Source organism: Sorex fumeus, unplaced genomic scaffold (genome assembly GCF_029834395.1).
Source record: "Sorex fumeus unplaced genomic scaffold, SorFum_2.1 ptg000020l, whole genome shotgun sequence".
Taxonomy (NCBI): Eukaryota; Metazoa; Chordata; class Mammalia; order Eulipotyphla; family Soricidae; genus Sorex; species Sorex fumeus.
The window spans coordinates 18,348,649-18,367,046 of record NW_026606077.1 but is presented as its reverse complement, the minus strand read 5'-3'; the positions used below and the strand labels follow the sequence as shown (position 1 = coordinate 18,367,046).

Sequence of the window (18,398 nt, the reverse complement as noted above, 5' to 3'; positions counted from 1 at the left end):
GAGGTCCCCGCCGCTCCCCCGAGCCCGGCTCAAACCCGCTTTCCACAAGGCTCCCGTGCGGCCGCCATCTTTCTTTCCAGAGAGGAGCAGGCGGGCTGGTCAACGCCCTTCCCCCTCCGGGCAGGCTTGGTGGCGCGGATCAACACAAGTCCATTTGCTTTTCTGCTCCAAGCGGCTGGTTCTCTGTGCTAAGTCCTTGTGCCTCCGGGGCCGTGGCCGTGCCGGAGAGCCGCTCGTGGGGGGCAGCTGGCGACCTTGGTGGGGCGTGGGGGTCGGCCCACAAAGCCCCCCTTACCATGAGGTCCCCGCCGCTCCCCCGAGCCCGGCTCAAACCCGCTTTCCACAAGGCTCCCGTGCGGCCGCCATCTTTCTTTCCAGAGAGGAGCAGGCGGGCTGGTCAACGCCCTTCCCCCTCCGGGCAGGCTTGGTGGCGCGGATCAACACAAGTCCATTTGCTTTTCTGCTCCAAGCGGCTGGTTCTCTGTGCTAAGTCCTTGTGCCTCCGGGGCCGTGGCCGTGCCGGAGAGCCGCTCGTGGGGGGCAGCTGGCGACCTTGGTGGGGCGTGGGGGACGGCCCACAAAGCCCCCCTTCCCATGAGGTCCCCGCCGCTCCCCCGAGCCCGGCTCAAACCCGCTTTCCACAAGGCTCCCGTGCGGCCGCCATCTTTCTTTCCAGAGAGGAGCAGGCGGGCTGGTCAACGCCCTTCCCCCTCCGGGCAGGCTTGGTGGCGCGGATCAACACAAGTCCATTTGCTTTTCTGCTCCAAGCGGCTGGTTCTCTGTGCTAAGTCCTTGTGCCTCCGGGGCCGTGGCCGTGCCGGAGAGCCGCTCGTGGGGGGCAGCTGGCGACCTTGGTGGGGCGTGGGGGACGGCCCACAAAGCCCCCCTTCCCATGAGGTCCCCGCCGCTCCCCCGAGCCCGGCTCAAACCCGCTTTCCACAAGGCTCCCGTGCGGCCGCCATCTTTCTTTCCAGAGACTTTGTCATTTTTTAATTAAAATATTCTGATTTTTGTCTTCATGTGATCTGATGAGGGATGAAGGCCATGGCTATGTGTGGGAGCTGCAGGCTGTCTCTCTCTTGGTGCAGTGAGCAATCAGGAGCCCCAAGGAGCACCAGGAACCCTCTGCTGGGCGCTTCTGCACTCTGCCAGTCTCGGCAGGAGCCACTCAGCCTATTGCACACTCACCACCTTGGGCTCTGCGCTCACAAGTAGGGCCAGAGTTTCAGTACCCAGAAAAGAGTCTTCTTGCTTGGTCTCAGGTGTGCAGCAGGGTCTGGAGGGACATAGTCTCTCTCATACGTCCAGAGTATGACATCCCCCAGGCTTTGCTCAGCTTCCCGCTATCCTCACTGTCTGTCTGACCTGAGACAAATGCTTCGGCTGGAGTTTGGCAGGGATGGAGGAAAGGAAGATGGATTAGCTGCCCCATCTCCAGCACTCAGGCAGCTTTGCTGGCAAGATGAAGCATTTGCTTGTTTTTAACTCTTTCAGGAAACTCTAACAAGTACACATGTTTTGACTATGAACAGTTTTCTTTTAGACTTATATGAACAAAGTACTCTATTTTTAGGACTTTACCAGCAGTTTGAGCCTTATGCTGATTTTTCTTCCGATTATTTAAGAACTATAAACATGTGTTGTATTGCTTGAGAAAAATATGCTTTTGTACTGGCTTCTGCTTTCACAAACCCTAAGACTTTAATACTTATTTCATTTTAGAAGGCTGAGATAGTATGCTACTGAATTCCTTCCTTCCTTCCTCCCTTCCTTCCCCCTTCTAACCAGTGTGAATCTCTCTAATCTTAATTATACTGTAGAAATTTCTTTTAATCTAGCACAGTGGTTTTCGAATTTAAAGACATTAGAAGTACGTGGAGGAATTCCTAAAACTGGATGCTGGGCCTTCTCCAGTGTTTCTGATCAGTGGATCGTCCTTCGAGATGGCTTGTTGATTATACTGGTTTGCTAGGAACAGCTCCGAGTTTAGCACTGAAAGTCTCCAAAGAGTCAAGTTGACTAGGTAACGAGGCTTACACACTTAGCTGCATTTTAGTATCTTCTGAGAAATTTCCAAATATACATACATGGCCCTCCGTGCCCTATTGTTTGGGATTTTTTAAAAAAAATTATTGTTATTGAGTATAGGAAGAGAAAATCACATGTGATTACAAACAACAACTCTGGGTTGGAGCCAAAGTGATAATACAGCAGATGTGGCCATTGTTTTGCATGCAACCAATCTGGGTTCAATCTTCAGCACCCACTAGGGTTCCCCGAGCACCACCCAGAGTAATTCCTGAGTGCAGAGCCAGGAGTAATCCTCAAGCATCGCTGAGTGTGGCCCCAACTCCCCAACCCGCCCCCAAAACAAAATTATGAGTTATTCTAACCATAAATTCATTGTTTTGTTGGCCAAACATGGCAGTGTTCAGAGTTTACTCCTGGTTCTGTGCTCAGGAATCACTGAGTGAGCTCGGGGAACCACATGGGATGCTGGAATGGAAACTGGGTCAGCCACACACATGGAAAAGGTCTCCCCCTCTGCTTTCTCTGGCCCCTTTAAGCAGAAGTTTAACAAATGTTACCCTGATATCAAGCCTCTTTCATTCTCTCATATAAAGGACTTTTGTGCTTACTGTTTCTTTACCTTAAATATTATTTTTCATGGTTCTCATTCCTGGCTGTCCTAAACTCAGCTGAAAACATTTAAATAATGCCATAGTACAGATGCCACTGCCTAATTCAAGAGAAATTTGAGTCTCTGTTATTTCTTTTTTCTTTAATTCCTCCAGTGCTTTCCTTAGGGTCCCAACTGAGAAGTGTGAGTTTCACATGGCTGACTCTACTAAGTCACTCAGTGCAAAAGACACATCCCATCTATACAGTGCACCACTTCCTGGAATACTTACTAGATCCTTCTTTTAAAATCAGAAAGCAATATTACTTTATGATTTTTTTAAAAATTTCTGTTAGTTTTATATTACCTATGCCCAAAAAGAATATAAACTTACGAAACGCTAAGGGCTTTGTCATATTTATCATGGTATTCCCAAATTTCAGAACAAAATTTTGTAGAGGTTCCTGTATTTGAATTTTGGAAATCCTGAGAAACAGGGTGGAAACAGTTTGTCTCGAAACCTGTGGGGAATATCTCGCACTGATTTAGAGCTATATAATGCCCAAGTCTCTACTGTTTCTGTCCATGCTAATCTCCTATTTTCCCATACCTCCAGCTCACTTTTAGTGCCTGTTTGACTGGTGGCAGGAGAGGCCTTGGATGGAAGTCGTGACTATTAAAGTTACCTCTGGAAACAGACCTCCTGGGCAACTATTGGTGCCTATTCTGGGTCAATCAAAATTTGTGACTTTGGAGAAGCTATTTAATGGAATTGGACATTAGTTTCTAGATTGTCGACAAGGAAGAAACATTACTAATAACAATAATAAATATCTATTATCCAAAGTAATTTTCTTAAATTTTTGAGGCCACAAGTAACAGTACTCAGTGCTTCTCCTTCAATAACATCTAGGGGCTCCTGCATACAATGTGTGTGCTCAGACTGTGGAGCTTTCTCACTACTTCATTACCAAATATTTTTTGAGATTGAGTTTATCACATCTTATATGGTATTTCATGGATCGATTGAAAAACAATTAAGAAAATTTCTTATTGAAACATGTTATTTTCTACAGATATTGTTTCAAAAATTACATTTGCACAGCCCCATGTGAAAGCATCACACAGAACAGACATATGGATTAGTAAGAAGAAAGAGCTGCATGAATTCATTGTGCCTCGAATAATAAGGGTACTATGGTGGCAATGATTGAATAATGTATATCTTAATAAAATTTTCATTTAACCCTGTGGAAAAAAATCACTTAGTACTCCTCTTGAAATCTACCTTCCTTAAGTGAACAAACAGAGAGTGCCAATTGCCCCAAGGCTATTCCCCCTGCATCATTCCAGCTCTTCCACTCCTTAGGGGGCAATATTGCCCACTTTGGAAACACTGATGTAGAGTATGTAAGAAGTCAGTAAAGTAGTTCATGCCTCCACTGTGTTAAATTGTAGGAATACTACTACTACTACTACTACTACTACTAGACAAAATGAAATAGTCTCTACTTTCATAGACCCCAATCTAAACGATTACTTTTATTTTTATTAAAGACTTTATATATTATTTTACTAGCACCTCAGCAATTATAATGATTAAAGAATAAAGGGAAACATTTCAACTCTTAAAAACTTACACTATAATCTTCTCCTTTTACTGCATTTTTCTCAGTACTACCAGAAGTGAAGCATCATTTCTACTTTTATGTGCTTGTTTTGCTTTTGCTTTTTTTTTTAAGGACTACAACAAGAAATGCTTAAGAACATCAGAGCTGCTTCTGGTGAAACTCTTCTTAGCAATGCTGACCTGACTTCAGTGCTCAGGGGTCATGTGGTACCAGGGGTTGAATTCAGGCCTTACCCTTGTCAGTCATGTGCTCTACCAGGTGAACTATACCTCCAGCCAGTACTTTTATCTAGTTTATACCCAGTGATTTATGAAATACGAAATGATACTTAACCCCATCTTTTCACAGCCTGAACTGTGGTTTCGGGTATCTGTAATTTTACTAGTTTTTATTGAATTTTTGTGGTGTTAAAGGATTAGAGGCAACACAGCTTTCCTTCACTCCAGGTTAGGGCCATGGTGGGATCCTCCTGGTTGTTCATGACCTGAACCAAGCCTCCTGCTTTGGTTGGACTGACGAATGCAGTTGGTAACTCCTTAATTCAGTCAGACAGCTGCATGGGCAGCTCCAAAAATGCAGAACAAGCACATACACAAGTGCTCACTCATCTACCTTTATATTATTGACCTAAATTATGTAGGAGTATTAAGCACATGGAGAGTAGATGTGCAGAAATTTTGTTTAGTTAGGAGCCATGGAATAAATCCTAGGCCAAAAGCCAACATTTCAAAGTTGGAGAACTCAGTCCTGGAGATCAGGATTAGAACACTGGGGGCCAAATGCATACATGTGCAAAGACTAGGATATTTAGCTAATACATGTCAAGGGAAGCAAAGTTATGTAGTCCCTTACTAACTCAAATTATCTAGAGAGTGCTGCCTGGACTCTAGTAGGAAGGTCTGGGAATTAATTAGAGTTGAATATTCATTCATGTTATCTTTCTTTTGAGATCCAGTATTAAAAGGGAAATCTTCTGTTCATGATAAAAATTCAATAAAATGGGAATAGAAGGAACTTTTCCTCAACAGAATTGAAACAATGTATCCCAAACCCACAACTAAGATTGTATTCAATGGTTGAAAGTTGAAAGCCTCTTCATTGATATCAGGCACTAGGCAAGGCTGCCTATGCTCTTCATTAGTATCTGACATAATATTGATAGTCCTTACAATTGCAATTAAACAAGAAAGATTTATCAAGGGCATCCAGGTTGAAAAATAAGTCATACTATCACTATTTTCAGATCACATACTATATTTATAAAACCCTAATGACTAGGGGCTGGAGTGATAGTACAACGAGTAGGGCATTTGCCTTGCATGCGGATGATCTGGGTTTGATTCCAGCATCCCATATGGTTCCCTGAGCTCTGTCAGGAATAATTCCTGAGTGCATGAGCCAGGATTAACCCCTGTGCATCACCAGGTGTGACCCAAAAAGCAAAAAAAAAAAACCCTAATGACTACAAAAATCCTCTTAGAATAATAAACAAACAATAAATAAAAGTGGCAAAATCAATGCAAAATAATCCATGGCATTTTGCACATGGACACTTTTCTTTATGCAAATATTGAGTTAGAAGAGGGAATTTTTTGGAACTTTTTTAAATTTAGAATTGTGCTTCAAAAAATCAAGGACCTAAGAACTATGTTAACAAAGACCTTAAATACTAATACATTACCAAAAGAAATAGAAGAGGATACTAGTAAATGGAGACACAGGGTGAAAGTAAATATCATGAAAATGCAATATTGCCCAAGGAACTGTAGATTCACTGCAGACCCTATAAACATACCCACGACATTTTGTACAGACAGGCATGGGTCAAATGCTGTTTAATTTATATGGAGAGATAAAATCCTTAATAAGTCCTAGAAAAAAAAGAAGATGGGAGGTTTATTCTCCATCAACTTCAAACTATAAAGTTGTTGTAATAAAGACAATGTGGTACTGGACTAAATACAGACTCTCCAACCAATGGAAGTTAATGGAGAATTCAGAGACAATCCTCAGATTTATGCATACATAATCTTTGACACAGGAACAAAGCGCATAAAATGGAGCAAGAAAATTCACTTTAACAAATGGTGTTGGGAGAACTGGTCAATCACTTATAAAATAATGAACTCATAATCCTATCTTACATCACACACAAATCGATTCAAAATGAATAAAATACCCAAATATTAGCCATGAATCCATAAATCATAATGAGGAAAACATAAGCAGAACCCTGCATGTCTTTGATTCTAGATGCATCTCCAGTGATTCAATGCCATTGGCCAAGCATATGGAAGTAAGGAGAAAAAAATGTGAATACATAAAATTAAGATGCTTTTGTATTACAGAAGAAAGAATGAACAGAATTAAAAAACACCACGTACTAGGAGGAAGTATATGCCCCCTACTCATCTGACATAATAGCCAAGATATATAAATCACTGATAGAACTTAGCAAGAATAAAACAATCATCCCTATTTAAAAAGTGGGAAAGAGATGTACAGAAAATTCCACAAAGAAGACATACAGATGGTCAGTAGGCATGTGAAAAAATACTTTGCATCCCTTTTATTGGGGGAAATCAAATCAGAACAACAATGATATATCATATAACACCAGTGAGACTGGCACACATTACACGAAACATAAACAATTAATGTTGGCAACGTTATGTGGGAAAAAGAGTCCTCATCTACTGCTCGTGGGAATGTTGAGTGCTTAAATCTGTTTGAAAAACAATATGGACACTTTTCAAAAACCTTTTAATTAAACTTGCATAAATTCAGCAGCAGTTCCACTTCTGGAAATCTACTCCCCCCCCCCCCCACGTCCCCACCCCCGCAAACAAAGAAAATACTACTTGGAAAAGACACTTTTATTCCTAGGTCCATCGCATCATTATTCACAATAGCCAAGAGATGGAAACAACTCCATTGCCCATTGTCCAAGAACAGATGACTGGAAAAGAAACTGTAGTATACACAATGGAATACTACTTTGGCTTTAAGAATGGATGAAATCATGCAGTTTGCAAACAGATGGATTGAATTGGAGAATATGGTGAGTGTAGTTAGTCCCAAGGAAAGGGTCCAATATAGAATGATCTCTCTCATATATAGGTATAAATTTAAAAATATGGGAATAGTTAAAGTCAACAGAATTTCAGACCTGGTTTATAAAACTGAGCTAACAAAGATCAGTGGGGTGAAAGTGTTTTTGAGGAGACCCTGTTAAAATGGTGAAAGAAACCAATACTCTGGTGAGGGTATGATAATAGAATATTATATACATGAAATCGTGTCTTTAGCAGTATTGTAAATCATAGTAATTAACGATAGCACAATGGTAGGGCATTTGCAGTGCACGTGGCCGACCCAGGTTCAATTCTTCCGTCCCTGTCGGAGAGCCCAGCAAGCTATTGAGAGTAGCTTCGCCCGCATGACAAAGCCTGGCAAGCTACCCATGACATATTCCATATGCCAAACACAGTAACAACAAAGTCTCACAATGGAGATGTTACTGGGCCTACTCGAGAAAATCGATGAACAATGGGAGGACAGTGACAGTGATAATAAAAGACTACATTTATTATATTTTATTGGCTGGGGCTACACCCAGAGCACTTCTGGCTCTGTGCTCAGGGATCACTTTCAGTGGTGAATGGGAGATCATATGAGAAACTGAGATTGTACTGTGGTCGACTGTATTCAAGGCGAATATTAATAATAATAACACCAGTATTCTCTCTATACCCAAAAGGGTAAATTTTGAACTGTTTCACCATTTGAAGTAACTTACATAGCCATTTGAAGTAGCTAGATACTATAAGAAAAGAAATTTTGACATGATTATTGTAATTTTTTATGTCTTTATTAAGTCATTAGTAATGAATATACTTTTATTTATAATAAAAGTTATAGACATCAATCTACTATTTGGCTAAACTATGACTATTGACAAAATAGATCATTGATACTATACATCACTATCATCCTGTTGTTCGTTGATTGCCTCGAGCAGACCCCAGTAACGTCTCCTTCGTCCTAGCCCTGAGATTCTAAAAAGTGCAATATTCAAGGCTTTTTCAGGTTTAGGAGAATGAGACCCATCATTGTTACTGGTATTTAGCATATTGGGTACGCCACGGGGAGTTTGCCAGACTGCTGTGTGAGCAGGTTACATTCGGTAGCCTGCCAAGTTGTCCAAAGCAAGAATGAGATAATAAGATGTCTGCTTCCAGGAGCTGGGTTTTATAGTCTCTGGGACTTGGCCATTGATAGGATTACACGGCTCTGGGGGGCAGTTGGTAGGTGTGACCCCCGCCTACTGAAAGATGGAGGATCTGTGTGGAGGATGCTCAGCCCTGATCTGAGCAGGCTTGGAGATCTCAGCCTTGGGACCCGCATGCCTTTGTTCCTCTGTCGTTACCTTCATGCATGTGGAGAGTGGTCTCGTACTATACATATATTATGCAATTACATATGAATATGACTATAACTTTGTCAATATAAATGAGATGATATATTCAAATTTCCAAGTGGTAGTGACTACTTTGGAAGTGTGTTTAAAATATAGGTTAGGTTTGGAAGGAAGGTAGATGTTAACTATAAAAAGAAAAGTTAGGAAATTCTTTAACCTTTGGAAATGGAGTAACATACCAAACATTAGATCATAGAAGAAGTAAAAATTGTTCTCAAAATGAGCAAGAATAAGATAAAAATATTAGAATCCATGAGACATAGCAAAAACAATAAGGGAAAAGTGCATAACAATACAAGCTTAATTCAGGAAATAAGAAAAAGCTCCTATTAACAGTCTAAGTTTACAGCTTGATAAACTAGAAAAAGAACATTCTAGTTGAAATTAATGAAATTAAAACATAAATGAATGAATGAAATCATAAATATTAGAGCAGAAGTCAATAATAAAAAATGACTCAAAGGGTAAATAAATCCAGGAGCAAATTTTTAAAATAGTTAAAAAGATAGGCAAATTAGTGGCTAAAACTTACAAGGAAAAGAGAGAACATCCATATAAATTGGATTGAAGATGAAACTTATACTTCAGAAATACAAAAGATATATGCAGTTATTTGAAAAAACTTATGCTACTAAACAGAAGAAAAATAAATGCACTTTTGAATCATACAACTTCTTGACACTGAATAAAAAGGAAGTAGAAAACCTGAACAGACTAATCATGAGTAAAAAAACTGAAACAGTAACTTAAAATCTCCCCAGCAACAAGTTCACAGGTCCTGAGGGTTTCTAGCAAAATTTCAAAAAAGACTATAGTCCTCAAATTCTTAATATATGTATATATATATATGCATACATATATATATATATAAAGGGAATTCTTTCTAACACTTTATGAAGCCAATATTACAAAACGCAGAGACATTATTAAAATGGAAAACTGTATGCAGGTATCTATGACATTGATGTAAAGATCCTCATTAGAAGATTAGTGAGCCAAATTCAACAATATACCAAAAGGATTATATACTGTGATCAAGTAGCATTCAACTCAGGGATGCAAAATGGTTTAATATATGAAAATAGGTTAGTGTAATAAATTCTAAGAACAAAAGGACATATACAAATCACCTGATCATATTTATAGATGCAGAATAACCTTTGTCAAGCTATAGTATCCATTAATGAGTTTCTTTAACAAAATGAGGTTGAAGGAATATGTCTCAAGACAGTAGTGTTTGTTTATGACAATTCCACAGCCAACATCAAACTCCATACCAAGAAACCAAAAACCTTCCCTTTGATAAGGCACAGTCAAAGCTGTTCTTTTGCTTTGTTGTTATATAGTTTTTGAAATCCTCATCACAGCAATCAGGCAAGGAAAATAAATCAATGGCATTCAGATTGGGAAAGAAGTTAAACTATCATTATTTGCAGATTGCACCATAACATGTATAGAAAATCTTAGATACTTCACTAGAAAACTACTAGAAACAATGCATCAGTCCAGCAAAGTATCAGGCTACAAAACCAATACACAAAGATCAGTTGTACATCTATGTGCATACAACAACAAAAGACAAAATATCTGTAATAGTGTCAAATATATCAAAAAGATTGAAAGAAATTAGTGTTGTCAAAAATGTGGTGAAAAAGTAATACTCATTCACTGGTGGGAAAGTGGCTCAGCCTCAGTGGAAAACAGTATGACATTTCTAAAAAATAAAGTATAGAGCTTCCATATTACCCAAGGTTCCAACTCTTTGTATGCACCTTCAAACCACAAAGACATTAATTAAAAGACATATATGCATACTTAACGCTCATTGCAATACTGAGTATAGTAGCAACAATAGGGAAACAACTCAAATTTCCAACACAAATGAATGGATAAAGAATTTGTGATCCCTGATGAACACGGATGCGAAGATTCTCAACAAAATACTAGCAAATAGAATTCAACTACTCATCAAAAAGATCATACACCATGACCAAGCAGGATTCATCCCGGGGATGCAAGGCTGGTTTAACACTAGGAAATCAATCAATATAATCCACCATATCAACAAAAGAAAAGATAAAAATAATATGATCATATCAATAGACGCAGAGAAAGCATTTGACAAGATCCAGCACCCATTTATGATGAAAACCCTAGCCAAAATGGGGATAGAGGGGACTTTTCTCAATATAGTTAAAGCCATCTACCACAAGCCTACAGCAAGCATCGTCCTCAATGGCGAAAAACTGAGAGCCTTCCCTCTAAGATCAGGGATGAGACAAGGATGCCCACTCTCTCCACTGCTGTTCAATATAGTATTGGAAGTGCTTGCAATAGCGATTAGGCAAGAAAAGGATATTAGGGGCATCCAGGTAGGAAAGGAAGAAATCAAGCTCTCACTATTCGCAGATGATATGATACTATACTTAGAAAACCCTAAAACCTCTATCAAGAAACTTCTAGAAACAATAGGCTTGTATAGTAAAGTGGCAGGTTATAAAATCAATGCCCAAAAGTCCATGGCTTTCCTATATGCAAATAGTGAAAGAGAAGAAAAAGACATGAAGAAAACAATCCCATTCACAATTGTGCCCCAGAAAATCAAGTACCTAGGAATCACCTTAACTAAGGAAGTAAAGGACCTGTACAAAGAAAAGTACAAAACTCTACTTCAGGAAATAAAAGAGGATATGAGGAGGTGGAAGAATATCCCCTGTTCATGGATCGGGAGAATTAACATTGTCAAAATGGCAATACTTCCCAAGGCACTGTATAAATTCAACGCAATCCCTATTAGGATACCCATGACATTCTTCAAAGAATTGGAGCAAACACTCCTGAAATTCATATGGAACAATAAGCCCCCACGAATAGCTAAAGCAATTCTTGGGAAAAAGAAAATGGGAGGAATCAACCTCCCTAACTTCAAACTCTACTACAAGGCAGTAATAATTAAAACAGCATGGTACTGGAGCAAAGACAGAGCTGTAGACCAATGGAACAGGGTTGAATATACGGACGTTTCCCCCCCCCCCCCCCCAAGCATACGAGCATCTAATCTTTGATAAGGGGGCAAGAAAAGTGAAGTGGAGCAGGGAAAGCCTCTTTAACAAATTATGCTGGCAAAACTGGACGGCTATATGCAAAAAAATGGGCTCAGATCTCTGCCTAACTCCATGTACAAAAGTAAGATCTAAGTGGATTAAAGACCTCAACATCAGACCGGAATCTATAAGATACATTGAGGAAAATGTTGGCAAAACCCTTCATGACATAGAAGCTAATAGTGTCTTCAAAGATGTCACACCGCTGGCCAAGCAAGTGAAAACAGAGATACATAAATGGGACTATCTTAAACTAAGAAGCTTCTGCACCTCCAAAGAAACAGTGACCAAAATACAAAGACAGTCAACTGAATGGGAAAGGTTATTCTCCCACTACACATCTGATAAGGGATTAATTTCAAGGATATACAAAATACTGGTTCAACTCCACAAAAAGAAAACATTCAACCCCATCAAAAAATGGGGAGATGAAATGAATAGAAACTTTGACAAAGAAGAAATCCGAATGGCTAAAAGACACATGAGAAAATGTTCCACATCATTAATCATCAGGGAGATGCAGATCAAAACCACAATGAGATATCACCTCACACCGCGGAGACTGGCCCATATCCACAAGAACAAAAGCAACCGGTGCTGGCGCGGATGTGGTGAGAAAGGGACACTCCTTCACTGTTCGTGGGAATGCTGACTGGTTCAGCCCTTCTGGAAAACAGTATGGATGATTCTCAAAAAACTAGAAATCGAGCTCCCATTTGACCCAGCAATTCCACTCCTGGGAATATATCCCAGAGAGGCAAAAAAGTATAGCCGAAGTGACATCTGCAATTGTCTGTTTATTGCAGCACTCTTTACAATAGCCAGAATCTGGAAAAAAACCTGAGTGCCTGAGAACAGATGACTGGTTGAAGAAACTCTGGCACATTTACACAATGGAGTACTATGTAGCTGTTAGAAAAGACGAAGTCATGAAGTTTGCATACAAGTGGTACTACATGGAAAGTATCATGTTAAGCGAAATGACTCAGAAAGAAAGGGATAGACATAGAAAGATTGCATTCATCTGGGGAACATAAAGTAACAAAATAGGAAACTAACACCCAAGTATGGCAGAGATTAGTACCAGGAATTTTACTCAATGAACTGGAGGACAACCACACATGTTAGGGGAAAAGGGAGCTCAGAAAGAGAAGGGAACACCAAATAAAGGGTGTTGGGAGGATCTGCCCATGATGGCAGAGCATGCTAAGGGTAGACTGTCGACCGAGCATGATTGCCATTCAATGCCTCTTTTGCAGACCACGGCACTCAAAAGAAGAGAGAGGGAAATGCTCTGCCACAGAGGCAGGGTGGGATGGGGGCTGGGTGGGGGAGGGCATGCTGGGATCCGTGGTGGTGGGAAATGCGCACTGGTGGAGGGATGGGTGTTTGATCATTGTATAACTGAAACCCAAGCACAAAAATGTGTAGGTCTACAACTGTACCTCATGGTCTCTCACTATTAAAAAATAAATAAATAAATAAATAAATAAATAAATAATTTGTGATATACAACACACAGTGGAAAATATATGTACATGTATATGTATAAAGGGATGTAATACAAGATGAAATCTCACAATTTTCTACAACTTGAATGGAACTGCTGAACACAATGTTAAGCAAAATTAGGCGACAGGGAAAAAATATACCAGATGATGATTCTCATCTGTGGCAAGAGAGAAATGAAATAAAGGAGCAGACACTATTGAGCAATCACAAATCCTTACCTTGTGTTACAAAACTGAGATTATCAACCAATGAGGGATAAGGTTGGGGGAAGTAGAGGGTTTAACTAGAAATAATGTAAGAGCGGCCGTGGATAGTATGGGTCACTTTGGTGGTGGTGAGGTGCTGTAACTACATATATCAAAACGATGCCAATGCTATTGTAACTATGTTGCCTAAACTAAAATAAACATAAAAAGTATTCACAAAAATAGTTTCCAAAAATATCAGCTAGTTTAGAATCGCCTTAACACAGATGGTGATTCATCTTTTCTTTACTTATTTCCCCCATTGTTACTGAGGCACCGTGGTTTAAAGTACTGTATATTATTAATAACATTTTCATACATCCATTGTTTCAATAGTGCATCACTCCCCAAACTCCTGCTTTCCTCCACTAGTGTCCTTTGGACTCCATCCCACACCTCATTCCAGGCAAACTCCTTCTGTGGATCAACTCTCCAGTTCTATTGTTTTTGATCATTTGTTGCTCTCTTACTGTGTTTCTTTCTATATCCTATATGATAGAGATCATTCTGTTTCTGTTCCTCTTCCCTGGCTCATTTCATTCTCTTGGTACCCTTTAGTTCCAATGTAGTGGCAAATTCCATTTCATTTTTTAAAACTGAGTAGTAGTCCACACACATAATTTGCTTATCCAGTCATTATTTGAAGACATAGACAATTAACCAAATTGTCAGATATATTGTATAGTAGACTAGGTGTAGTAGAAGTGACCCCTGGCTCCTCAACAGAGCTGGAGATGACCCCTTTGAAAAACAAAAGGAGAAGGAGGGAAAGTAGGAAGAAAGGAAGGAGGGAAAGTAGGAAGAAAGGAAGGAAGGAAGGAAGGAAGGAAGGAAGGAAGGAAGGACGGTAACAGAACATTCTACTATCACTTAGACATTATGTTTTGTTTATTCAAATAGTTTCATTTAAAAAGTAGTCTGATTTATTATTTAATAATGAATTCAACATGTATTTATTGTACAGTTTATTCCAGGCACTGATATGACCACTGGGCATATAATGGTAAAGTAATTGAAAATTATAATTAGGTGGAGGAGATAGGGCATTAAAACTATAACTACAGGTGTTTTGAGTGCAAAAATTGCTATGAAAGTTGACAGAGCAAATATAATTTAAATGGGAATGAGGCAGCTAAGTGACATTTAATCCTAGAAGGAACTAGCCAGTTTAAGAGTGTGTTCCAGACTTCCCATAAAATCTGAAAACTATATATCCTTCATGCTAACTTTCTTAACTACAGGAAGGAGGAAATAAAATATTTTAATTTTTATGGTATATTTGGAGAAATATAGGTAAATTACTATTTCTCCCGAAACAATTGTGGAGGAAGCCTAAAGAGACACCATCTTATTTTTCTTCTAAGATTCTGATTTTATCCGAAGGGCTGTGTGTGTGTGTGTGTGTGTGTGTAATATTTTTCCTGATATATATCAGGTAAAAGACTGTGCTTGAACAGGAAATAAGAAATAGGAACACCCACAGGCTAGAATATTTGAATAATTTCTGCAAGATGTAGTACAAATAGGACCTAATTTAGGCAGGTTTCTCTCTCTGCCATTCACAGAAAGGGAAGAAAATGCACACCTGGAAAGTTAGCTGAATTTCAAAATACTAAATCACCACCATGCATGTAAATACTTTGTTCAGCTCAAGAGATTATTGGGCAAAGAAGTAAATATTTGTCTTGCATACTAATCTGGTGAAATAAAACTTCAAGAAATAATATTTCTTTTTCACACTTTAATACTATAAGAATTGAACAGGAATATGTAAATTTCTCACAGAACCTTTAACTTTCAATCCTGGACTAATACATGTCATTTTTTAAGGATAAGTAGCAAAAAATCAAAAGGAGGTTACTGCCTTCAAGAAATAGTAAGTGCACATAAAAATATCTCCACATTCCTAACATGGATATGGGGTAATCACAGACTACAAATATACCTTTCACAGTTAATGAATGACAAAGACACCAAAAGCATATAATGGTTAAAGTAAAATCTCTTAAATGGTGCTTGGAAAACTTACAAGCCACATGCAAAATAATGGAGTTGGAAAAATATTTTATATCTGCCTCCCCCCATCTCGTCTTCCCACCTCCAAACACACAACAGATTTGGTATTATTAACCATTAATCTGTTGTATTTTTAAATATTTTAGATAATCAAATGCATTTTTTACTTTTTACACAATATTTGATGTCAGTGTTGATTTTGATTATGTTTAGTGCCTACTTAACATTTCTCAGAATGTATTTCATATAGATTTACATAAGTTAAGTGAAAATATTTTCAAGATATAGATGCCATACCTGAGTCCATAAAATACACAGAAACAAATGTGGGCATAGCACTTTCTATTCAGTGGTTTATTTAGGAACTTTTTTGTCAAGAAAAATAAAAGCAAAAATAAATACAAATAAAATAAAATAAAAATAAATACAAAAAATAAATAAATAAAATATAAATTACTCCTAAAACATTTACACTCTTGTACACCAGTATTGCCTCGATAAAAGTAAGTCAAAAAATTATCAGTTAGGGGGCTAGAGCAATAGTACAGAGGGTAGGTCGTTTGTCTTGAACACTGCCGACTGGGGTTTGACTCCGAGCATCCCAGATGGTCCCCTGAGCACTGCCAGGAGTAATTTCTGAGTGTAGAGCCAAGAGCAATCCCTGGGCATTGCCAAATGTGACCCAAAAAGAAAAAAAATTATCAATTAGATACTTATACTATAACAATTTAAAAATAATATTTAGCTATTGTTTAAAGAGAGTCTCCTGCCTCCCCCCTCCACCCCCCCGCGCCTGGCTGTCCTCACCAGGGCCCCTTGGAGGGGGCAGATTGAGTTTCCCTCTCTACCCCGAGCAGAGCCCTGGCAACTGAAGACTTCCAGAACCAGCCACAGCCATGCTCAAGACCAGCCTCACGCATGAAGGAACTGGCAGAGGAACCCAGTGTGTGGGACCGGGGCTGAGATCTCCAAGCCTGCTTGGTTCGGGACTGAGTCTCCTCCACCCAGATGCCCCATCTTCCAGTAGCTAGACAGTTACACCCACCAACTGCCCCCCACCCCACGTGGTGTAATCCCATTAACGACCAAGACCCAGAGACTATAAAACTAAGCTCCCAGAAGCACTTGGCCATGAGCTCTTACTGTCTAGTTCTCAATATCAGAGAACCCATCAGGCTACCAAGAGTGTCCTGCCCACACAGCAGAGTTTGGGAAACTCCCCTCGGCATATTCAATATGCCAAAACCCAGTAACAATGATGGGTCTCATTCCCCTGACCCTGAAAGAGCCTCCTATGTGGCACTTGCTAAAATCTCAGGGCTAGGATGAATGGAGACGTTACTGGTGCCTGCTTGAGCAAATCAATGAACAGCGGGATGGCAGTGATACAGTGATATTGTTTAAAAATACCTCTCTTTGGGATTAGAGGCATGACTTAGTGGTAGAACACTTACCTGCATGTGTGAGGACCTGAGTCCAGTGCCTGGCACTGACCCTCCACTGTCCCCACCTCCAAACACAAAACTCAGATTTGGCATCATTAACCATTAGTCTGTTGTTCTTATTTGATGTTAACGTTGATTTTGATTATGTTTAGTGTCTACTTAACATTTCTCAGAATGCATTTCACATTGATCTAACCTTATCCAAATATTGATGTGTTATTTACAACTATAATTACTACTACAATAAATACCTTTATTAGAATAAGAGAGATCACAAGCAACAAGCATCCTGTTGTTCGTCGATTTCCTCGAGCAGGCACCAGTAACGTCTCCTTCGTCTTAGCCCTGAGATTTTAAAAGAGCCATTTCAATGCTCTTTCAGGATTAGGAGAATGAGACCCATCATTGTTACTGGTATTTGGCATATTGAGTACGACACGGGAAATTTGCCAGACTCTGCCGTGTGGGCAGGATACTTTCGGTAGCCTGCCAGGTTCTCCAAAGGAAAAAAATAGCTGGGTTTTATAGTCTCTGCGTCTTGGCTGTTGATGGGACCAACTTGGTGCTGGCAGCAGCTGATGGGTATGATGCCTACCTACTGGAAGATGGGGGGTCTGGTTGGAGAAGGCCTGGTCCCAATCAGAGTAGGCTTGGAGACCTCATCCCCGGCACCTGCATGCCTGGTTCCTCTGCCAGTTCTTTCATGCATGAGGCCCATCCGGACGTGTGGAGAGTGGTTCCAGCATGGCTGTGGCTGGCTCCGGAGGTCCTCAGCTGCTGGGGCTCTGCTCGGGGCGGGGGGCGGGGGAGAGAAACTCAACCCTCCCCCCTCCAAGGGGCTCCGGTGAGGACAGCCAGGCACGGGAGCAGGAGACTCTAAGAGAGATAAAAAATTAAAACTTTAAATCTATTTAAATAGAATAAGGTAAATTTATAACTTAAATTCTTTGGCCAATATAAAAGTTTTTATTTTAATATATAAATGGAATATTTTTGTCTTCTAAAAAGTCTTGCTATATAAATGGAAAGAAAGATCTTTCCAGCATTGTTCTACTGATGCATTTTATCATTTTATACTTCTCTTAAATTGGTCATTGAAAACCAGTATTGGAATTTTATAATGAAAAGTATGTCCCAAGGGCTGGAGTGAGATAGTACAGTGGAGTGGGCATTTACCTTGTATGCAGCCAACCTGGGTTCCATCCCCTGCATCCTATGTGGTACCCAAGCCCCGACAGGAGTGATCCTTGAGCTCAGAGCCAGGAGTCAGCCCTGAGCACCACTGAGTGGGCCCCCCAAAACAAAATAAATAAAAACATATCATACAAAATATACCTTCCACAGA

At 39.9% G+C, this 18,398-nt stretch overlaps 1 protein-coding gene across 2 annotated transcripts in view; it reads left to right on the top strand.

Annotated features, from left to right (window-relative positions):
• Positions 1-18,398, top strand: part of SUGCT (succinyl-CoA:glutarate-CoA transferase) — a 1,062,570-nt gene that overhangs the window by 638,426 nt on the left and 405,746 nt on the right. Inside the window, exon 14 of one of the 2 annotated variants that reach the window (XM_056113532.1) lies at positions 3,697-3,769. The exons of the other annotated variant lie outside the window; for it this stretch is intronic. Within the exon in view, the coding sequence (XP_055969507.1) occupies positions 3,697-3,735 (39 nt within the window). The 3' untranslated portion in view covers positions 3,736-3,769. Of the gene's footprint in view, positions 1-3,696; positions 3,770-18,398 lie in introns of those variants that run through there. 2 annotated transcript variants of the gene reach the window in all.